Source organism: Equus quagga, chromosome 7 (genome assembly GCF_021613505.1).
Source record: "Equus quagga isolate Etosha38 chromosome 7, UCLA_HA_Equagga_1.0, whole genome shotgun sequence".
NCBI lineage: Eukaryota > Metazoa > Chordata > Mammalia > Perissodactyla > Equidae > Equus > Equus quagga.
The window spans coordinates 16,553,295-16,573,644 of NC_060273.1; the positions used below are offsets into that span (position 1 = coordinate 16,553,295).

Sequence of the window (20,350 nt, forward strand, 5' to 3'; positions counted from 1 at the left end):
TACTCAATAAATATCATAATTATTACCTCTAACCTATGACTTTTACTAGTCCTTCTCTGATTGCTAGCGTAGTAGTTTTCTAGCAATCAGAAAGAGACATAATAGGATGAAAAGGCCGGAGGTTCTCACTAGAAATTAGAAATTGGGGTAAGTAGGGAGAAAGGAACAATGAGGCATCCATTTCTTCCTTAGGTTTTCCTACTTCTACTCTCAACTTCTGAGCTGCCACCACCACACTGAAGTTTCTCCTTCTGAGTTTTCTTGCTTTTCTTCTCTTTCTCTCTTTTTTCCTATTAAGTCTGAATCAGAGGCCAGGCATCTGCCAGGGAGAGAAGTTGGGCAGAACCTTCCAGTTCCTTATGCCTTTCACCTCAATCTCTGATTATATTGAAGAAACGTTCAGCAGAACGTGCCACTAATATCCCCTGTCCATTTTTGTATTGCTAATGGAAGAAAAGTCTCTCAATTCAAATCTTAGTACTTTCTTCCCAGGAAAGGGGTATTGGCAGGTAAGATGGCCAAGGATATGAAAGTACCTTTGTAGCTCCATAATTTGCAAAGCTTCTTAGTGGGGACGTGAGCCATCTGCCTTGTCGCAGAGAGTGTTGAATGGCTGAGAGGACTTCTCGGAGGTTGGAAGATCTTCTTACTTGGATGCTCTCCTGTCTTTACAGGTGGATCCCCGCCTGTGCCCAGCTTTTTGTCTCACGGAAGGAGCACTGGGTCCATTTTGCTCCCAAGAGCGACTATGACTCCTCTCGGAACATTGAGGAATATTTTGCTTCTGTTGCGTCCTTCATGTCACTTCAGCTCAGGGAGTTGGTCATAAAGTCTCTTGAGGACCTCATTTCCCTTTTCATGATACACAAGGTAGGCAGGGGACCCTTTTGATGGGAAACAAGAGATAGAATCAGGATTCCATCGTGTAGGTCTTCAGCTGTGAACTAGGCCAAAAAGTAAAATTCTTAATTTGCAAGAATGATTGTTAGTTTATAAAAATGATTTCCTTAAATATACAGCAAGCTTTCCAGAGATAATTACCTACTACTAAGTTGGTAAAAATCTGCAGAAGCTGAGAAGTCGTTAAAATTTAAAGAAAGATTGAATAAAATAGAGTACGTATGTCTTACACTAGGGAGAATGGTCACTTTTTCATCCTCCCTGTTACAAGAAAGGGTTGAAAAAGGTTTGTTATGAATCTTTGGCTTGATATTTAGGGAGCATTGTATGTATTCATTGCAGATGTCCACTTTTATTCTTTGGTCTATGAAAGGGGCATCCCTAAAAACAAAAGCTTTGTTTACCTAATTAATAACTTCCTTCATGAACCTACCTCAGTGAAGTTGAAATAAAAACTGAAAACACTAAGTTTTGCTTTTCAAAGCATCATAACCTCCTGTAAATTTAGATAGTTTAGGGATTAAGGAAGATTCTTTTGGATGTTATGCCATATGCACATTTTACCTTAAAGAGAGTAATGAAAGTTAAAATTTGCCTGGTATAAAAGGTTAAATTTTAGCCATTTTTACAATGAAGTAAAGATGAACAATTGACCTTTTGCTCAAAAAATAGAGAAAGCAGTGCTGCTGAATTCGGACTGTAGTGTTCGCATTCTAACAAGGACCAATCTATAGATGTCATTGTCATCATCTACTTTGCCTAGCAGAAGAACTCAGATAAAAGAACAAATGTCACTCTAAAACTCCACACAAAGGGAAAAGTAAAATCGTATGTTTGAAAGAAGGGAAAATTTATGGGTACTTGATCCATAGATATTCAACAAATATTTATCAATAATCCTTAAACAGATCTAGAAATCTCTAGATTCAGTAGACAAGTACTTTACAGCTGCCCTATGCCAATTTCATTGGGCACTGTAGTTTATGAAAGGTATCTTGCGTTACTGGCTTTTGTAGGGAATTAGAAATATCTTCACGTCAATATTTCTGTTGTAGGAAGTTTAACATTTTGAGTGTGTAAAATGGACTATTTGCTCATTAGCAACTCTATTCAAGAAATACAGATAACTGTACTTTTGGATATAGTCAACACATTTGTATTGAGCACCTACTATGTGCTAAATTCTGTCTTGGATATTTTGGAGGAGATACGTACTTCAGACACAGATCATGCCCTCAAATTTAGAGTAGAGTAGAGAAGAGAAGATGTGCATGTAAATCTCGATAAGAGAGAAAGAAAATACCTTGAGAAAGTGGAAATATGGAAGTTCTGAAGTGGAGGAGATGATATCTTGCTGGGGAACAGGCTTCCCGGAGAAGGAGATTTTGAGCTGAATTTTGAAGGATCTTAGAAAGTAGGATGTGGGAATTTCCAAGCAAAGTAAACAAAGTGAATAAAAGCTTTGGGGATGGGGAGAGGATGAGCTCAGGGTGGTCTCAGCCATACCCAGCCCTTATTCTAAACACAAACAGTGCATGGTACCTTTTCTCTCCTTTTCTGGTGCTCTCATGAACAGGTAAAATTCACTCCCTTGGTTCTGGAAGTCCCCATTTTGTGACAATTTCCATGTCTTCTATCTCCTGAAGGATGGGAATGATTTCGAGGAGCCCTACCAAGAGATGGAGTTCTTTATACCTCAGCTGCTCATGATCAAACTTGAAGTCAATGAACCCATTATTGTCTTTAATCCATCTTTTGATGGCTGCTGGAAATTAATATGTAACTCTATCTCAGAAATTGTTAAGAGCTCTGAAGGGATCCCCAAGGTATAGTATTCACTTAATCATTTGTACTTTTATTCACTTATTGAATAAAATATATTTAAAATGACTGTTGTACAAGGCACAAACAGTGAGATTTTCAGTTAGGGGAGTTTCATTTTGGGAGATACATTCTGAGGACACTCCCTTGACCTGAGGAAGAGGATTTGGACCATAAAATATGGCCGTGCATCTAGAACTGTGCTTCTAACAAGGGCACTAGGAGTTACCTTGTGAGAGAGTAGAGTTCCTCCCATGACGCCAACCTCGAAAGGGCAGGTGTGTCCCAAGCCATATTCAGCTTGGGTTAATAATTCATGATGGGTCAATTGTCATGAACTCGCCAACAATCTTCATAAAACTGTATCGAATTTAGTTCTTGAAGTCCTGTATGTCTGTCTGTTTAACCACTGTAGGTGTCCCGGGGAGAGATTGAAGCTTTCCTTCCAGGCCCAAGCTCTTTCCAGTTTCCTTTCCTGGGTGGCATTACTAATCAGATTCCAGACACTTAGCAGACCTTTGGTACTGGGCAGGATCACCCACTTGAATGTGACTCTTTTATGCTCCATCTTCTTCTGTTTTTCTCTGAGAGATTGGTGTGGCAAGAGGGCCAGTGTCCAGCCGCACATAGGGAAGGGACCTGTGCAATGTTTCTCTGTCTCTCAGTCTCTCTCTCTCTCATTCCCTCTCCATGTATGATGTATGATACTTGGATGCTCTTAAGCCCTCTTCTCTTTGCAATTCTGTACTTACAGGGTTCTAAGAGCTCAAGATTGGAGTTGGGATTTGTAGGGAAGAGTGTGAAGCCACATGCTCCAGTTGATTTCATTAGGAAACTAAATTTGCGGTTTTGAACCCAACCAAGGCTGGTTAACAAGAAAACTGGGTGTGTGGATGGGGAAGAAACAGTGGGCAGCTCTCCTACAATCAATTTCCTTAGGAAGGAAATGAAAGAGAAGTCCCTGTGATTTGGAAGGATAAGTGAGGGGCGTGGGGACAGATAAAGTACCTACCATTCGAGTTCTCCTTCACTGCTGTTGATCAGCAATGTTTGCAAGCAGCTGGGCTGAGAGAGTCCAGGGCTCATGTGGCTGATACTTCAAACGGCCCAGCAGGGGTTGGTAGTAGATTTAATGGATGGTAATGCCAAGAAGATAAGGTCACAGGTCACAGTTGGTACCAGGTTCGAAAGCTAGGCTTGAGTGAATGCCAATGACTTTATCAGTCTATGAGAAAAAGCAAGCCAGGCCCTGAGTTCTCCATCTAGAGATGCCCACAGCACTGGCTCCTGCCCTGAACCCCTCAGGCTGTTTTATCTCTGAACTGGGTAGTGAAATTTTAAAAGAATAGTCCCTCAGGTTGACTATCTAAGAACAGTAACAGGTGGATAGCACCCTCATCCCTACTACTCCTGCCTTATATATGGTTAAACATGAATTTAAAAGTTGGAAAAACGTCAGCATGACATGTTTGAAAATAGCACTCAAGGTGTAGATGGAAAGCGTATTTAGGAGGAAATTACTAAAGGAAACCAAAGTAAATAGAAAATATTTGTCTTAGGAAAAAACTTAAGAAAATCATGGATGCTTTAATCTGAGTGAAATGGAAAGAGGTGAATGAAAGGCATATATAAGATGAAGCTGGATGAGATAAGGAAAGGGTTTTGTAACACGAAAAACGCAATAAGCAGAATTTACATCAGCATTAGCAGCCATGTCGATGTGTTACTTTCAGGATCAGAAAAAATATATATATTACTATGGAAAGGGGCTGCTTGGGCCAGTCCTTCTCCTAATGGAAGAAGTGCCAGGGAAATACCAAAGTCAGAGAAGTGTGCAGGCATAAGCACTGAAGGTCTCGAGAAAACCAAGGAGTCCAGAATCAGAAGTCTGGGGAGATAAGCAGAGAGTAACAGTAATTATCTGGAAAGGGCACTGTTGTTCTCACTCCGTTTTACAGACTGCTCTGCAGGGCATGGGAGAACTAGCCACATTTAAAGGGCAACAGAGGATGTTGCTTCCTTTTCGACTGAAGAGTTCTCCCAAGAGACCATCCATTATCCTGCCCACATGAGACCTGTTGCATGGCCTGGTGCACCAGTTGTGCTGCCCTAACCCGTTTCATCCACACAATTGACAGATGCCAAATGGCCATGGTCTGCAGCATGGCCACAGCGATGTAGTTGCTCCTCCACTGGCTAAAAACCTTTGGATTGTCCAAAGAGAGAGGACACAGATCGTCTACACTTGCTTTTTCCCCTTTCTAAATTAATGCATTCTCATCAACAGCTTATAACTCGTATAACTCAGTAAAGCAGTCTGAAGATCTTTTCTGAGACCAATCACTAAAAACTTTCTTAGCAGAGAGGAGAGTGGAAGGCAATGGGTCCCCAGCAAGGACTTTGCAGTCTGTGTGAGTCATGCAAATGAGAACATTCTCAGAGACACGTATGTGCCATTAAGAAGTTGGAGAGCTTGAATTCTCAGAAAGATACCGTTAGTGTCTCATGATCATAAAGCCATACCTTTTTTTTTTTTTCCTAAGCTGAGAAGGGAATCTAGTATCTCTCTCCTTTTCTTCAGATGAGAAGACAGAAGTCCAGCGAGGAAAAGTAGCTTACCTAAGGTCACATAGTCAGTCAGTGGCAGGGTCAGAATTAGAAGCCGTGTTTCTAGTAGCTTTTCAATAGACAGAAAAAGTGGATGGTAGGGGAAGTGGGGAGAGGAAGTACCACTATAATATTCATTCACTCACACAGTATTTATTGAGCACTCGCTGTGTGCCAGGCTCTTGTTGGGTCTTTCACAATGGTGGAGAAGTCAGATAGAATCAAGGCTCTCATGGTATTTATATACCATGACAGACCTAGAACAGCTCATTACACGTTCATTTAATTTCAACTGTGAAGAGTGCCAAGTAGAAGTTGTTCAGAATGTGAGCTTTAAGCATGGAAACCTGACATCCACTGGGACTGCCAGGGGACTCTTTAAGGACATGAGCCTTGAAAGATGAGTAATCCAACAGGAGGGAGAGGAGAGAGAATAGAGGTAAAGGGAACAGCGGGGTGATTCCAGCACTATCCAAGAAGAAACAGAGTAAAAATGCAGCTGGTGTCCCTGGAAATGAGTCTATTGCAGGAGATTGTGCATTTTGGTGCCATCTCCCTTCTTGTGTCTTGTGAATGTCTTGCAACATCCAAAAGTGCTTTCTATCTTTAGGTGGAATCTGTCCTGTTTCCAGAGTTGAAAGGATATAATCTGATTCTTGGAACCGTTAACACTGAAGAAAAACTGGTTTCTGATTTTGTGGATCAAATTTTCAGGGTATTTCAGAAAAATCAAGTTGGCCCCCGCAAGTAAGTTGGTTTCGTTGTGACTTTGTTAGTTAGCCTTTTTGGCATTGGTTTAGAGTTCTTAACTGTTTTCAAGTAAATAATCCCTGTTTCTGCATACCAGAAACAATACATGATAAGAAAAGGCAGCGCTTACATACATAAGTATTACTATTTATCCCCATTTTACAGATGAGGAAACTGTACGTTTTCCAATTTACATAGCAAAAAATAGGAGAGTCAGAATTCAAATGCAATTATAGGTCGACCTCCATTATCTAAAAGCCATGGAGCATTTAGAAATTTCTGGATTTTAGGAAAGTTTCAAGATAATGTATATATCATAGATTATGATGAAGCTTCAGCAAGGTCTGGGGCAGCACTCCTTAATTAAATGCATTGATATTTCTGCAGTGAAAAATACGAATATTCACACAAATAGCCTCACATCAGTTTAGGCCAGCTTTTGCTATCAAATGAATTTTGGAGCAACTTTCTGTTTTCAGAGCTTTTTGGACTTAGGAATTAAAGAAAAAGGATTGAGGACAAGTTATCTGAATGCTCTTTCATCATCACACTGTGGAATGTCTCGCAGTTGCTCGTGTGAGCAGTCACTAGTTTAGGGTGATCATATAATGCAGCTTCCAAACTGCAAACGATTACATGGGACAACAGGTGTAGACCTGGACTGTCCCAGGCAAACCATATGGTCACCCTAACCTGGGGTTTCTTGACTACAGATCTACTGACATTTTAAACCAGAAAATTCTGTATTGTAGGGTGCTGTCCTGTGCATGGTCGGATGTTTAGCAGCATCCCTGGCCTGTACCTGTTAGATGCCAGTAGGACCCTCCCCCAGTTGTGATAACCAAAAATGTCCCTAGACATGGCCAGATGTCCCCTGGGGCAAAATCACCCCCTGTTGAGAACTGCTGCTAATTTAGTCTGAAAATCGTGGCCTCAGATTTAGAAGCTCTGCTCTCGTGAGTTTAATTTGGTGGCATCTATTTGAAACCTCTGTTTTCCCTGTTCATGGAATCTTATATATACAGTTGTTTTTCTGGACTGACTGTTCCATGAGCTTCTTGTGTCTCAGCTTAAGAGTCTCTGAAGTGTTGGCTAAGTCTTGGAAGTGTGCCAGCGAGACCCACAAAGTTAATTCTGCTTACTCCATATCATCTTTATTTTAATTCAAACTTATTTTAAGTCAGAATATCCTAAGCACATCCTCCGATTTGGGGGAATCTGTCCAGATATTTTTGCATGATCTGATAATAGACAAAGGGAAACTTAATTTTATTCAATAGATTTTAAGTTCATTCGTTCCAAATTTTTCTTCTTAAAATTTAGACATAGAATTTTAAGAGCTGGAAAGAGGGATAGGAATTCATATTTATTGCACATTCACTGTATGTCAGGCATAGTGTTAATTGCTTAGTATATACATTATTACAGTTAAGTTTTACAGCCATCCTATGAAGTGTTATCATTTCCACTTAAAATTAAAGACACTGATCTTTGAAAAAGAGAAGTATCTTGTCTGAGTTCATGCAACTAGGAAGTGGCAAAATTGGAATTTGAAGCCAAAGCTCTGAATTTCCAGTTCAGTGTATGTTTTGCCACATTACATTTCTGTTTTTTGGTTTGGGCTAATAATGTTTGTGATATCTCTTCATTTGCCATCTGACTAATCTGATGGGTGACCTGGATTTGTGTGTTTGATTTTATGCTCTTCGATATGGAAGATACTTAAATGTATACAAAAAGTATGATGACTTATTGGATAACACGGCCGAGCAAGGCATCACTGCATTCCTGAAAGAAAATCATGAAATTGAGGATTTTGTGACGGTAGGAGATGCCACTTGACATTTCATATCTTGGTGACATGCTGCAGACAATCCAATGAGTAGTCAGTGTGTTTTGGTGGTGTATATACTGTGCTCAGCATTGGACTAGGTTGGTTGGGAGCGAGGCTGAGGGCAAATGCATAGAGGCTAAAGGCAAATTAAGCTACTGAATGTGCTCTTTCTACAGAGGATCAATAGCATAAAAAAGCGGAGAAATGAAATTGCATCTATGCACATTACCGTACCTTTGGCCATGTTCTGCCTTGATGCCAAGATGCTAAATTATGATCTCTGTGAGCGAGCCCAAAATCTTAAAGACCGTCTAATTCACTTCCAAGTGGATGTAAACCGGGACACCAACACCAGGTATTGTTATTGCATGCAGAGAAATAGCAACAGTATTTGGCACGAATGGGAGAATGGAAAAATAGCCAGAACTTGTACCTTGCGGCAATGACCAGATTGAACTTCTACTTCATGTTGTTTCTGTCTCAAAGTGAGGGTGGCAGGGAATTCAGGTTAAGGCCAGAAGGTGAAAAGTAAGGGAAAAACTACACAGGGCTTGGAGTAGGAAGGTAGAAAGCATCCTGAGGCAATCCATCTCTGATCCTTCAGCCTTTGCTGGTGCAACACTGAACCAAACACCACGACCAAGAGGGTGGCTTAGATCTGAGTTGTGTTTCCATCTCTGGGGTAGATGTCAGCCCTATCTAAATCACAGGATCTGAGAGAGGGAGAACGGATTCACCAAGAAGACTTAGGGTGTGGTTACCAGAAGAGGGAATGATTCTGAGAGGCTGGGACGGCAACTGTCTGCTACTGTGTCTGTATTTGAACATTACAAAATGGCTAATCCATGTTGTTCTAGCTCTCTTCCTCAGAGTGCTTTAAATTATAGACTAAGATGATTAGTAATGATGACCGTTATTAATATGTTATATATTTCTTTATTCATATATATGAGGATATATATAATTTTAGCATTTTATAGCACTTTAAGATTTACAAAATACATATTAGAAACTCATTAGCAAATTAAGGATAATAATAGCTGCCATTTTTCCAGCACACATTATAGTCCAGGCACTGTGTAAGCATTCTGAACATTATAGAACCAATCAAGTCTTTGCAACAACCCTAAGAAGTTGTTCATTATTCACTCCATTATGTTGATGAAGAAACTGGGACTCAGAGAGGTTAGCAACTGGCACACCAGGGCTTAGCCTAGTTTATTTTGACCCCAAAGTCCATGTTCTTTACCACTACACTCAGCTCTCTCACTCAGTGATAAAATGCTAGGATTTCTGGTTTTAAAGCCAGAAGACTTGGCTGAATGCAAGACCTTCCCTTTACTAGCTGTGTCCCCTGATTTCACCTCTCGGATCTTCAGTTTCTTTACCTAGAGAATAAAGATTTAGGACTAGGAGAGTAAAAGGTTTTCAGCCTCCGCACTACTAAGACACTTTCTTGGGAAAGTTTGAACATGAAATTGGTTTTTTTTTGGTAAGCAATAGTCCATTTGTTTCAAGTCAAAGCAACATGGTGCCTTGTTTGGTCAGTGCTCCATCTTCCTCAAAATAAATGTATAATTTTCTTAGGCCTTTTTAATATAAGTGAAAATAAGGGTCCCATTATGAACCCATGGATTTCTAAGGGTGCAGAAACCCCAGGTTGGTGGCTGAGTTCAAAAGTTTCTTTCTGCCTTAAAAATAGTGAATCTGACTCATTTGACTTTCTCAACAACCCTCTGATATAGGTAAGACAGATATAAGACTTCTTACTGAATGGAGGAGACAATGAGATTCAGAAAGAGAAACTAACTAGTTGAGTTTGAATTTGAGTCCTCCGATCCCAAACCCCATCCTTGCCACTTGGTTGTCCTGTCATTGCTGAGTGGGATGCCTTCAGTATCTAGTGATTAGGTGTACCCTAGAATGAGATACTCTGAGCATAAAAGGGGAGTGCTTTGGAGTACATTGGTAGGAAAGTGGGCATGATGTTCATATCCACTATAGGTGCATTGGTCTGAAGTTGCTAGAACAATAACTTGAAATATTGACCAGAAAGGCAAGGCCCTGAGTAGAAGTATAAGAAATTTTCCCTTTAGTCTGGCTGCGTGTTTCCTTCAGAGTGAGAAGTCTTGTCCAAACAGTGACACTGAGGTAGAGAGAGCGCACAGATTGATGCAAGATTTATTGGTCTTCCTTGTGCCATATCCTACACCAGACAGAGAATAGCCCTGTGCTTATGGGACCCCTGGCCTTTTAGATTTTCAGTGATATTATCAGTCCAAGTAGAAGGCAATGTTTCCTGTCCTCAGCTTATCCCTGGACATTGCTAAGATGTTACGTTGGTCAGATTCCTGATATCCTCGACCCATGTTCAGGACCTTTTAGAGGGTTTGGTAGTAGGTGGGTCTGCCACTATCCTTCTGGGCCCCCGAGAAGATGATAGCTAGTAGCCCCATGATATTTACTCTATGTGTTCTCCTACAAAGGGAATAAAGATGGATTCTCATCAGATAGGAGTCTGTCAGACTGACAAGATCTGTCTGTATTAGTTAGGCTAGGCTAGATGCTGTAACAAATAGACCCAAGGTATCATGATTGAACACCAAAGAAGTGTTTTTCTTGCTCAGGGTAGGTCCAGATGGGTGGAGGAGACCTGCTATATGTATTCATAAACTCAAGCAGATGGTGACTTTACATCTTCAACATGTGGCTTTCAAGGTCATTCTAAGTGTTGACGTCCTAGACAGTTGGGAGGAGGAAAGAGCATGGAGGAATATACAAGGACAGTTTTATGGGCTGCACCTGAAAGTGATACTCATCACTGCTTCCCACTTCCCACTGACTGGCACTCAGTAACATGACCATGCCTGCTGTGGACTGAATTGTGTCACCCCCAAATTCATATGTTGAAGCCTATCTTAGTCTGTTCAGGCCACTATAACACTACCATAGGCTGAGTGGCTTGTAAACAACAGAAATTTATTTTTCACAGTTCTGGAGGCTGGGAAGTCCAAGGCTCCAACAGATTTGGTGTCTATTGAAAGTCTGCTTCCTGGTTCTTAGATGGACATCTTCTCACTGTATCCTCACGTGGAAGAATGGGTGAGGGGTCTCTGGGGTCTTTTTTATAAGAGCACTAATCCTATTCATGGGGGCTCTGCCCTCATGACCTAACTACCTCCCAAAGGCTCCACCTCCAAATACCATCACATTGGGGATTAGGTTTCAACATATGAATTTTAGGGGTACACAGATATTCAGTCTGTAGCAAAGCACTAACCCCCAATATGACTGTATTTGGAGACAGGCCCTATAAGGAGGTGATAAGGTTAAATGAGGTCATAAGGATGGAGCCCTAATCCGATAGGGCTGGTGCCTTTATAAGAAGAGGAGAAGACACCAGAGCTCTCTCCCTGTCCACCATGTGAGGACCCAGTGAGAAGGCAGCCATCTGCAAGCCAGGAACGGAGCCCTCACCAGGAACCAAATCAGTTTGCACCTTGACCTTGGACTTCCAGCCTCCAGAACTATGAGAAAATAAATTTCTGTTGTTTAAGCCACCAGTTTGTGATATTCTGTTATGGTAGCCCAAGCTGACGAGTAGAATACCCAACTAAAAAAACAAAGGAGGCTAGGAAATATAATCAGCTGATAAAAGAAAGAGAGAAGAACAAGGCCAGAGTCTATGTGAAGGTTACCATGACCACCTCAAGGCTGAACTATGGGCAGAAATGAAAAATTACGTTTTAACCTTGACTGTCACCAGATGGCCGGAGGACAATGCAGTAGTCTTTCCCTGCAATTAGGACATTTAGAAAGCTCTAGGCACAAGATACGCTGTAACTGGGAAGGGTGGCAAGTTAGAACTGGACTCAGCCTTAACCTTGTTCTCTTCACTGTTTGCCTTTAAAACCCAGCCACCCTAAGACCGAGGGGAGGCTCACCTATCAACTTGCAGGTTGAAGCGTACTTGCTCGGTTTGCAAACCTTTTAATAAAGCCTCTCTTTTCTTTAAAACTTATCTTTACCTCATAAAGCTGCTCATTTCAGTTAACATAGCTCTGAGTCCAAGAAATGGCGAATACTCTGAACCCATGTAGTGCAGTAGGTAGTCTTTCCTCTACAGGAAGTTTCTGAATTGTATAAAAATTCATTTCTCAAATCCCAGCATCATCTGCAAAGATGTTTTTATCATTTTTTCTTCAGTTTGATATACTTAGCTTCCTTATGGAAGGGTCTCCATAGGTTAAGAAGGAATATTGACTGAAAATACTGAGAGGAGTGGTTTTTATCTATGATGTATGATATCAGTGTGATGATCAATTAATAACAAAAACTATGGTAGCTACTATTGCTAACATTCTCGAGGGCCACTCTGTGCTAGGCATAGGTGTATTGCAGATCATTTGTTCCTAATTATAGTTAAAATGCTGAAGACTGTCACTCATTAGCTTTTGGGTAAAGTGGAGCATAATCATATTATCCCTATAATAATGTCCATTTTCACAGTCTTGTATTTGAGGAGAAATAGGCAGTTATATCTAATGGTCCCAGTAGTTAAATATAGATTGCCCTATGCCACCAGGAATTTACCAGCAGCACATGAGGATAAACTTTCTGGTGAACTGTGAAGGGCAGTGATTACAAATTAATTTAGTGCTCTACTTCGATAGAAAATTTGAGGAGTTGCTGTTGATGATGGTATTCTTGTTGTTTTGGTCTAAATCTAGAATCTACCTATACTATTTGATAAGAGTACAAGTTTTGGAATCAATTAAACCAAGTTCACCTTCTGGCTCTGACACCTACACACCATGTTGCTTTGGATAAAATTATTCAGTCTCACTTTCTTCCATTATAAAATGTTGATAATAGTAGTCTCTACCTCTTAGAATTGTTGTAAAGATTAAATGAGCTAATATATGTTCAGTGATTAAATGGGGCATGGCACATAGGAAAGGACTTAACACGTCAGATATTATTACCATTACTACTGTGCTTATTCCCGAAGTGTGTTGTGCCTGCGACTATTACCCATCCAAGATTTTCAGGTAGAGAAAAGTTGGAAACCATTATTTCTAGTCTCCACTTAGGAATCATGTCTGTTTAACATAATGGGTCTTATAAGAAAGTTATTCTAGATGATGACAACAATATGATGGCTCTTTCTTTCCCGGTAGCATTTGTAATCAGTACAACACCATCGCAGAGAAAGTCAGTGAGATTCCTGCCAACACTGAGGAGCTTGTGTTCCTCATTGAATTCTTAAAGAAATCCAGTGATGTCACCGTGTTCAAACTCAGGAGGCAACTTAAAGATGCAGTTGAACGTCTAGAGTTCCTAATGGACTATGCAGACTTGCCCCGTAAGGTCTATTGCCATGTATGCACATGCAAATGTATATGTATATTTATATTTTCAGGGATAGGGAGTTGGGAGAAGGAGAGTTAGTAAATATCAATATCAGAAGAGCCGCTTTTCAAGTGTCCCCATATGTTAGAGGCACTCATTCCACGCTCTTATCCACAGGAGTTTAAGTCAAAGAGAATCTTATTGTTAGACAAAAAGAAGAAATATCTGGGGACTTAACTGGTTCTTAGCTGCCTGTCTTGCCGTCTTGTGCCTGGTGTTCCTGGAAAAGTCACTTCCAAATGCAGAGTCCTTTTATAAATGGATAGATTTCATTCATCTATAATCTTAATACAGTCCCACCTTTGGGGAGGCCAGGGCACTTTGCTTCATGCTCTTGCATATCTTAAAAGGAAAGAAATGGCCAGGGCCCCCTCAAGGTATATTGGGCCAAGTTAGAGTTTGGTAAGGACCAGGTGCTGAAGGAAAAGCTGATATGCTCTCCACAAGCCAAGTTTCAGAGCCTTTTTCCATCTGGAAATACATGTGGATTACCTGATGTTCATTTGGAGGGAAATGGTGATGGGAGGGAGAGAGAGGGACTAGGAGTGAAAAGTGGTCCCCTAACCATCCACTCATACATTCATGAGCTGTGCCCTCTACCATGTGAACACAGTGGACTTTCTCACTGTGGTCTCTGCCTCCTAAATTCCCAAGGGTACAGAGGGAACCCAGGACCTTTTAACTGACCAGAGCCATAAGATGGGTAGGACATCTGACATTGATATTTTTACTGACATTTAACTAAACGGGAGACTGAGACTCAGATGAGGTGAAATAGTTTAAAGAGTAAGAACCAGAACTTCAAACCAGATTTTACCCCTATTCAGACCTAGCCTGAGAAGGCGGTAAAGCATAGTGATTAGAACATAGGCTTTGGAGTTGGTTAGACCTGGGTTTGAAATCTGCTCTGTCAGCTTCCAGTGGTGTAACCTTGACCATTTAGCATAACTTTGTTTCCCATCCATTAATTGCCACTCCCACACCTATTTCTCTTGACCTCTCGTTCTGCTGTGTTAATTCCCCACATGCTGACCTATGCTGAGCAGTGTCCTGGAGCAGACTGTATGTGTTTTGCAGAGGAGGATATCAAATTGAACAGCACTCTCTTCCTCTGGCCAGACCAGATTGAAGATATCTTCGAAAACAGCCGAAATCTGCTCCTTAACAAGAGGGATCAGGCGGAGATGGACCTCATTAAAAGGTACAGGGAGAGTCTGAGGTTGTTTTAGAAGTGACACACCAGCTTCCTAACGCGCTGCGGGTTCCTAGTTCTGTCTAGAGCCCCACAGCAATGCGTGGGTGAAGGCTGAAGACAATTAGTGGAGAGAGAATTTCCTTTTGTTTCCCATGGAGAGATGTTCTCTTTTCAGCCTGCTTCACTGTAGTAACGCCTGCCAATGCCTTCCCTCCCTGCCTTCAACAATTGGAATTTGGTGGTACAGAGAGAAAAAGACAAAAATAGTGGCAGTAATAATAGCTTTGCAATAATAATAGCAAAATTGTCAGCCTTACATTGGAGACCACAGATCTGTGAGATGTCAAGACAGGGATAACAAAGGCATGGTAGGAGGCGGAGAAATTACTTATTTTACAGCTGGTCTTGTTCAGTGCTAATGTGGCTGTAATCATTTATTCATCCAATATTTATTATGGATTTTTTACTACGTACTATGCTCTATTCTAGACATGTAAGTATGTTTGGCTGCTAAATAAAGATTTTAATCCACTGACAGAGAAAATACAGATGTACTGATAAGTCCGACATTGTCAAGTGAAGTGGGCCAAGTACCATGTACATGGTAAAGACACACACACCCCAAATACACACACTCCAACTAACACACACCACACACACGCATCCCAGCTTGTAACACTTTGTTTAGGAAATGCAGATTTGTGCCAATTACCATCCCCATCATACGCGACACTTCCACTACCCAACTTTAGGCCCTATAATCCCTTCAAATATTCATGAGAAAGGAAAAGGGTAGATAAAAGCAGATTTCTACACAGAGTGGGAGTTTGGGCTGAAGGATAAACCTACTTGGTTGCTACCGTCAACATATGACCTAGGTCTGTTGCCAAGTAAAACACAGCAGCAGCGAAAGGGGTGTGTGTGTGTGTGTGTGTGTGTGCACGCACGCCTGCATTTTTTCCTTCCTACAGCCTTCTCTTCCCTCTACCTAAGTGGATACTGTTCCTAGAACCCAGAACTTAGCCCCATGGGTGGAACTGACTTTTTTTTAATTAATAGACTGTATTTTTTAGAACAGTTTTAGGTTCACAATAAAATTGAGAAAGTACAGAATTCCCATATATACCCTCTCCCTTTACATATGGACTCCCCCATGGAACTGGTTTTTGATGCCAAACCAGGAAGCCGAACCATTATTTGTAAGTTAGATGAACAGGAGCAAGTTTCTTCATCTTTTTGAGCCTCAGAGTCCTCATCTGGAAATGGGATAATAGAGCCAATCTCAGATCATCTCATTTCATGAGAGGTATCATTGTGTTGAAGGATGAAATGAGATGATCTGAGATTGCCCCCAGGTGGTCTCCAGCACATGGTGGGCACTCAAACACTGTCAGCTTCCTTTGCCCTTTGAACAATGACTTCTTTGGGGAGAAAAATGTTTCTTAATTTCCAAACAACTGCCTTGCAAGCATACTTTTAGAACATTACTGTGAGACTATTTAGAGACAGTAAGTGCTGTTGAAGTTAAGAAGAGTGAGGGGTGGCTCTGGGAGAAATGGAAACAATTATCATTAATGATGAGAGAAGAGTGCCAGGATTATCCTTTTGGAGGGCGACTCTCAGCTTGATCCCATCAACTGGTTCCCAGGCTCTCAACAGCAGAGTTCAGCAGAGGAGCAGCTCTGGGAGAAACCCACAGCCCTGGGCTCAGCCTTCTCTTTGGTGAACCCTGAAACTTCCTGTCCATCGTTTTTGCGTTAATCCCGAGAACAACCTGTGAGAAGGGCTGAGTACCTTCATTTGTTCATTCATCTGCTGTGAAAACAATCCCATCCCCTCTCCAAGAAACTTGACCTTATTTTCCAAGCCTGTGTTAATCTTTGGCGTCCGTGCTAATTATTCTCCATTTGCTGACCCCACCCAACCCCTCAGTTCCTTCTCCACCCTCCTCTGCCCGCTCAGTGCTCAGTCTATAGTCTCTGGCTCTCTTGCTGTTGGATCCAGACAGGGCCCTGCCAATGGAGAACCCTCAGGAGGTTGGAGAGTGATTGGAGGCCTTTTTTCTCCCCTCCCTCCCTGCTTGGCCCTGGGGCTCTGGTCTCTACCTGAGTTCCTCTAGGACAATAATTCTTGCTCTTCCAGAGTTCCAGTTCTCACTGTCCCCTCAGCCCTAGGGGTCATATCTGCTTCCCTCTGAGGCCAGTCTCTGGGTGCCTCCCTATCCCCTGTCTGTGCCTTTAATCCTACCCACATCTCAGCTCTCTAGGTAGTCCCTTCATTAAAGCCTTTTTTCTTTGAGTATCGTAGTGAATTCTGTTTCCTGCAAGAATTCTGACTAACCCACCATCTTTTAAGTTCCTACATTATCCTCCCGTAGACTCCACGTGGTTCCAAGAATACAACTCATTTACTCAACCTAACTTGTCAAGTGCCTACTATTTACTAATGATTGCATTATATGGAATAGTATATATATACATACATATACATAAGTATGTGTATATATATTATGGACATGAAAGTATTTTGGAAACTTACAATGTGCTAAGCAATTATAAGAAGTTGAAAACAACAAGAACAGTACTATTTTAAGGTAATCACTGAGTTTATATACCACTGCCCTCTGGGAAGGATTCAAAACTGCTTTTATTAGAGATTTATCTTTGTATGTGGGTACTGTATTTTGAGCCTCAAAACGAATTTTAATGATGTGAAAAGGTACCCAGCAGCACCTAATTGTGTGGACAAGAAGAGAATCAGCTTTTCCCCCATGTTGTCCCACTCAATGGTAGGTTCCATGGTCCTAGAAGCAACTGGGAATATACATAATGGACGTCTCAGGAATGTGAGCTTGTCTTTACCTTGAGAGTACAATAGAAAACCCTTTGACATCTTGGAGAAAGAAAGGAAAATGTCCTAGGGAGAGTACCCAGATTGTGTTCCAGGACTGGGATAGAGCACAGTGCCTTATGTATCATAGGTGCTCACTGTTTTGATGAATGAACGAATGAAACTTTTTCACAGTAAATATAATCTCTAAAATTAATACCTACCGGAGTCTAAAGTCACAGCTTATTACAAAACAAAAACAAACAAAAATCTGAGAAGAGGCAGGCTGTCTCTCATAGCACTTATCTACTCTCTCTCTGAATCCTTAAGACCTTGGTGAAAAACAATTAGGGGAAGAAGAGAGTGACAATGGCCACCTTCTCTTCTTCCCTCTCATGCTCCTGTCTCTGTTCCTCTTCTCTAAGGATACAGAGAACAAAAGGGACATGGGAGATGGAAGACAGAGTAGATCAACACAGAAGCTTTATGAAGGAAATAAACAGAGAAACACAGCACAGTTATCACATTTAGGAGGTGAGTTAGGAAAGGACTCATGTAAGATGAAACTTAAAGGATGAGAAGAAGCACATTAAGTGAAGATGTTGGGGAAGAGAGTAGCAGGGGGCTCAGTCCAAGCATAAAGTACAGTGTGGGCATTGGCTTCAAGGTGGGAAGACCTTGGCCAAAGGAAGAGAGTGCCTATAAAATGAGGTTGGAAAGTTAGAGGAGCAGGTTCTTGAGGTCATGGTAATTAGTTTCCATTCCTTTTTAGGTACAATAGGAAGTCACTGAAGGCTTTTAACTGCTGGGGGGGCAAAATGATCTAATTAATTTTTTTCTTTTTATGATGTGCTTACTTGAATCAGAATCCAAATAATGTCTGCAACACTGCAATTAGTTGACATGTCTCTTAAATTTCATCTGTAGGTCCCCCCTCTATCTCCTTTGTTTTTTCCTTGCAATTTATTTATTAAAGAAACTGAATCATTTGTCCCCAAATCTAGATGTTCCTGATTGCACATCTGTTGTGTCATTTAACATGTTCCTCTGTTCTCTGTAGTTCCTGTAAATTTGCAATAACTGATTTAATCTTGCTACTGATCTAATCTTTGTTCCTGGTCTCTTATGCTAATAGGTAGCAGAGAAAGACAAACTTAAGTTTGTCTATGGGTATGAGTATAGCATGCGAGTACAAAGAAAAAGAAAGCTGAGTCAGCCATATTAGATATATAGATGTATAGATCAAACCCAAGACAAAAACATTTAGTGGTTCAAAGATGGCTACTTAGGTGAGTAAAATAAAGTTAAAGCAGTCATTTACCCTTATACATCAAATAAATAAATAAATAATGTGAAACTTGAATAAGGAGACTATAGAAGTAAATAATTAATAACCTTAATTTGTTGGATGTAAATATTCTTCATAAATGTCCATAGAACATTTCCAAAAATTTACCATATTTTAGGACTCCAAAAAAAATTCAAAGAAGCAGTAACTATATTGGCCACATTCTATTATAATAGTGTGTATTAGTTATCTATTGCTGGATAATAAATCATCCCAAAACATAGCAACTTAAAACAACAAACATTTATTACTTCACAGTCTCTGTGGGTCAGAAATCTGGATGCAACTTAGCAGTATATTTCTGGTTCAAGGTCTCTCATGAAGTTACAGTCAGAATGGCAGCCAAGGCTGCATTCTCGTCTGAGAGCTCGACTGGGTGAGGATCCACTTCCAGGTTCACTCATGTGATTGGTAGTAGGATTCATTTCCTCATAGGATGTTGGCCAGAAACTGCTCTCTGTTTCTTGCTAAGTGGGCCTCTCCGTAGAGTAGCTCACAACATGGCAGCTGGCTTCCTTGAGAGAAAGACAGAGAGAGAGAGAAGTCTTTCTGTAACCTAATCCTGGAAGTAACGTCCCATCACTTTTGCCATCTTCTTTGTTAGAAGTGAGTTACTAGGTCTCCAGTAATGAACCAACAGAAAAAGAACTCAAGAATACAATACCATTCACAATCGCAACAAAAAGAATAAAATACCTTGGGGTAAATTTAACTAAGGAAGTGAAGGACCTATAGAATGAAAATTACAAGGCCTTTCTGAAAGAATTGGATGACGACATAAGGAGATGGAAAGACATTCCATGTATATGGATTGGAAGAATAAACATAGTTAAAATGTCCGTTCTACCTAAAGCAATCTACAGATTCAATGCCATCCCAATCAGAATCCCAATGACATTCTTTAAAGAATTAGAACAAAGAATCCTAAAATTCATATGGGGCAACAAAAGACCCCGAATTTCTAAAGCAATCCTGAGAAAAAAGAACAAAACGGGAGGCATCACAATCCCTGACTTCAAAACATACTACAAAGCTACACTAATCAAAACAGCATGGTACTGGTACAAAAACAGGTGCACAGATCAATGGAACAGAATTGAAAACCCAGAAATAAAACCACACATCTATGGACAGCTTATCTTTGACAAAGGAGCTGAAAGCATACAATGGAGAAAAGAAAGTCTTTTCAACAAATGTGCTGGGAAAACTGGAAAGCCACATGTAAAAGAATGAAAATTGATCATTCTTTTTCACCATTCACCAAAATAAACTCAAAATGGATCAAAGACCTAAAGGTGAGACCTGAAACCAGAAGGCTTCTGGAAGAAAACGTAGGCAGTACACTCTTGGACATCAGTATTGAAAGGACCTTTTCGGACACCATGCCTTCTCAGAGAAGGGAAACAATAGAAAGAATAAACAAATGGGACTTCATCGATTAAAGAGCTTCTTCAGGGCAAATGAAAACAGGATTGAAACAAAAAAACAACCCACTAACTGGGAAAAAATATTTGCAAGTCATATATCTGACAAAGGCTTAATATCCATCATATGTAAAGAACTCTCACAACTCAACAACAAAACATCAAACAACCCAATCAAAAAATGGGCTGGAGACATGAACAGACATTTCTGCAAAGAAGATATACTGATG

At 40.7% G+C, this 20,350-nt stretch overlaps 1 protein-coding gene across 10 annotated transcripts in view; it reads left to right on the top strand.

Moving 5' to 3' along the window:
* The window catches only part of DNAH3 (dynein axonemal heavy chain 3), a 167,119-nt gene that overhangs the window by 21,227 nt on the left and 125,542 nt on the right, over positions 1-20,350 (top strand). For 9 of the 10 annotated variants that reach the window (XR_006889553.1, XM_046668395.1, XM_046668396.1 and 6 more), the window contains 7 exons: positions 675-870; positions 2,547-2,726; positions 5,939-6,075; positions 7,797-7,902; positions 8,089-8,267; positions 13,093-13,277; positions 14,402-14,525. Coding sequence is in view for 9 of the 10 variants with exons in the window: in XM_046668395.1 (XP_046524351.1) it covers positions 675-870; positions 2,547-2,726; positions 5,939-6,075; positions 7,797-7,902; positions 8,089-8,267; positions 13,093-13,277; positions 14,402-14,525 (1,107 nt within the window). In the remaining variant the exon portion in view is untranslated. Of the gene's footprint in view, positions 1-674; positions 871-2,546; positions 2,727-5,938; positions 6,076-7,796; positions 7,903-8,088; positions 8,268-13,092; positions 13,278-14,370; positions 14,526-20,350 lie in introns of those variants that run through there. The other variant, XM_046668404.1, reaches the window with a different exon arrangement.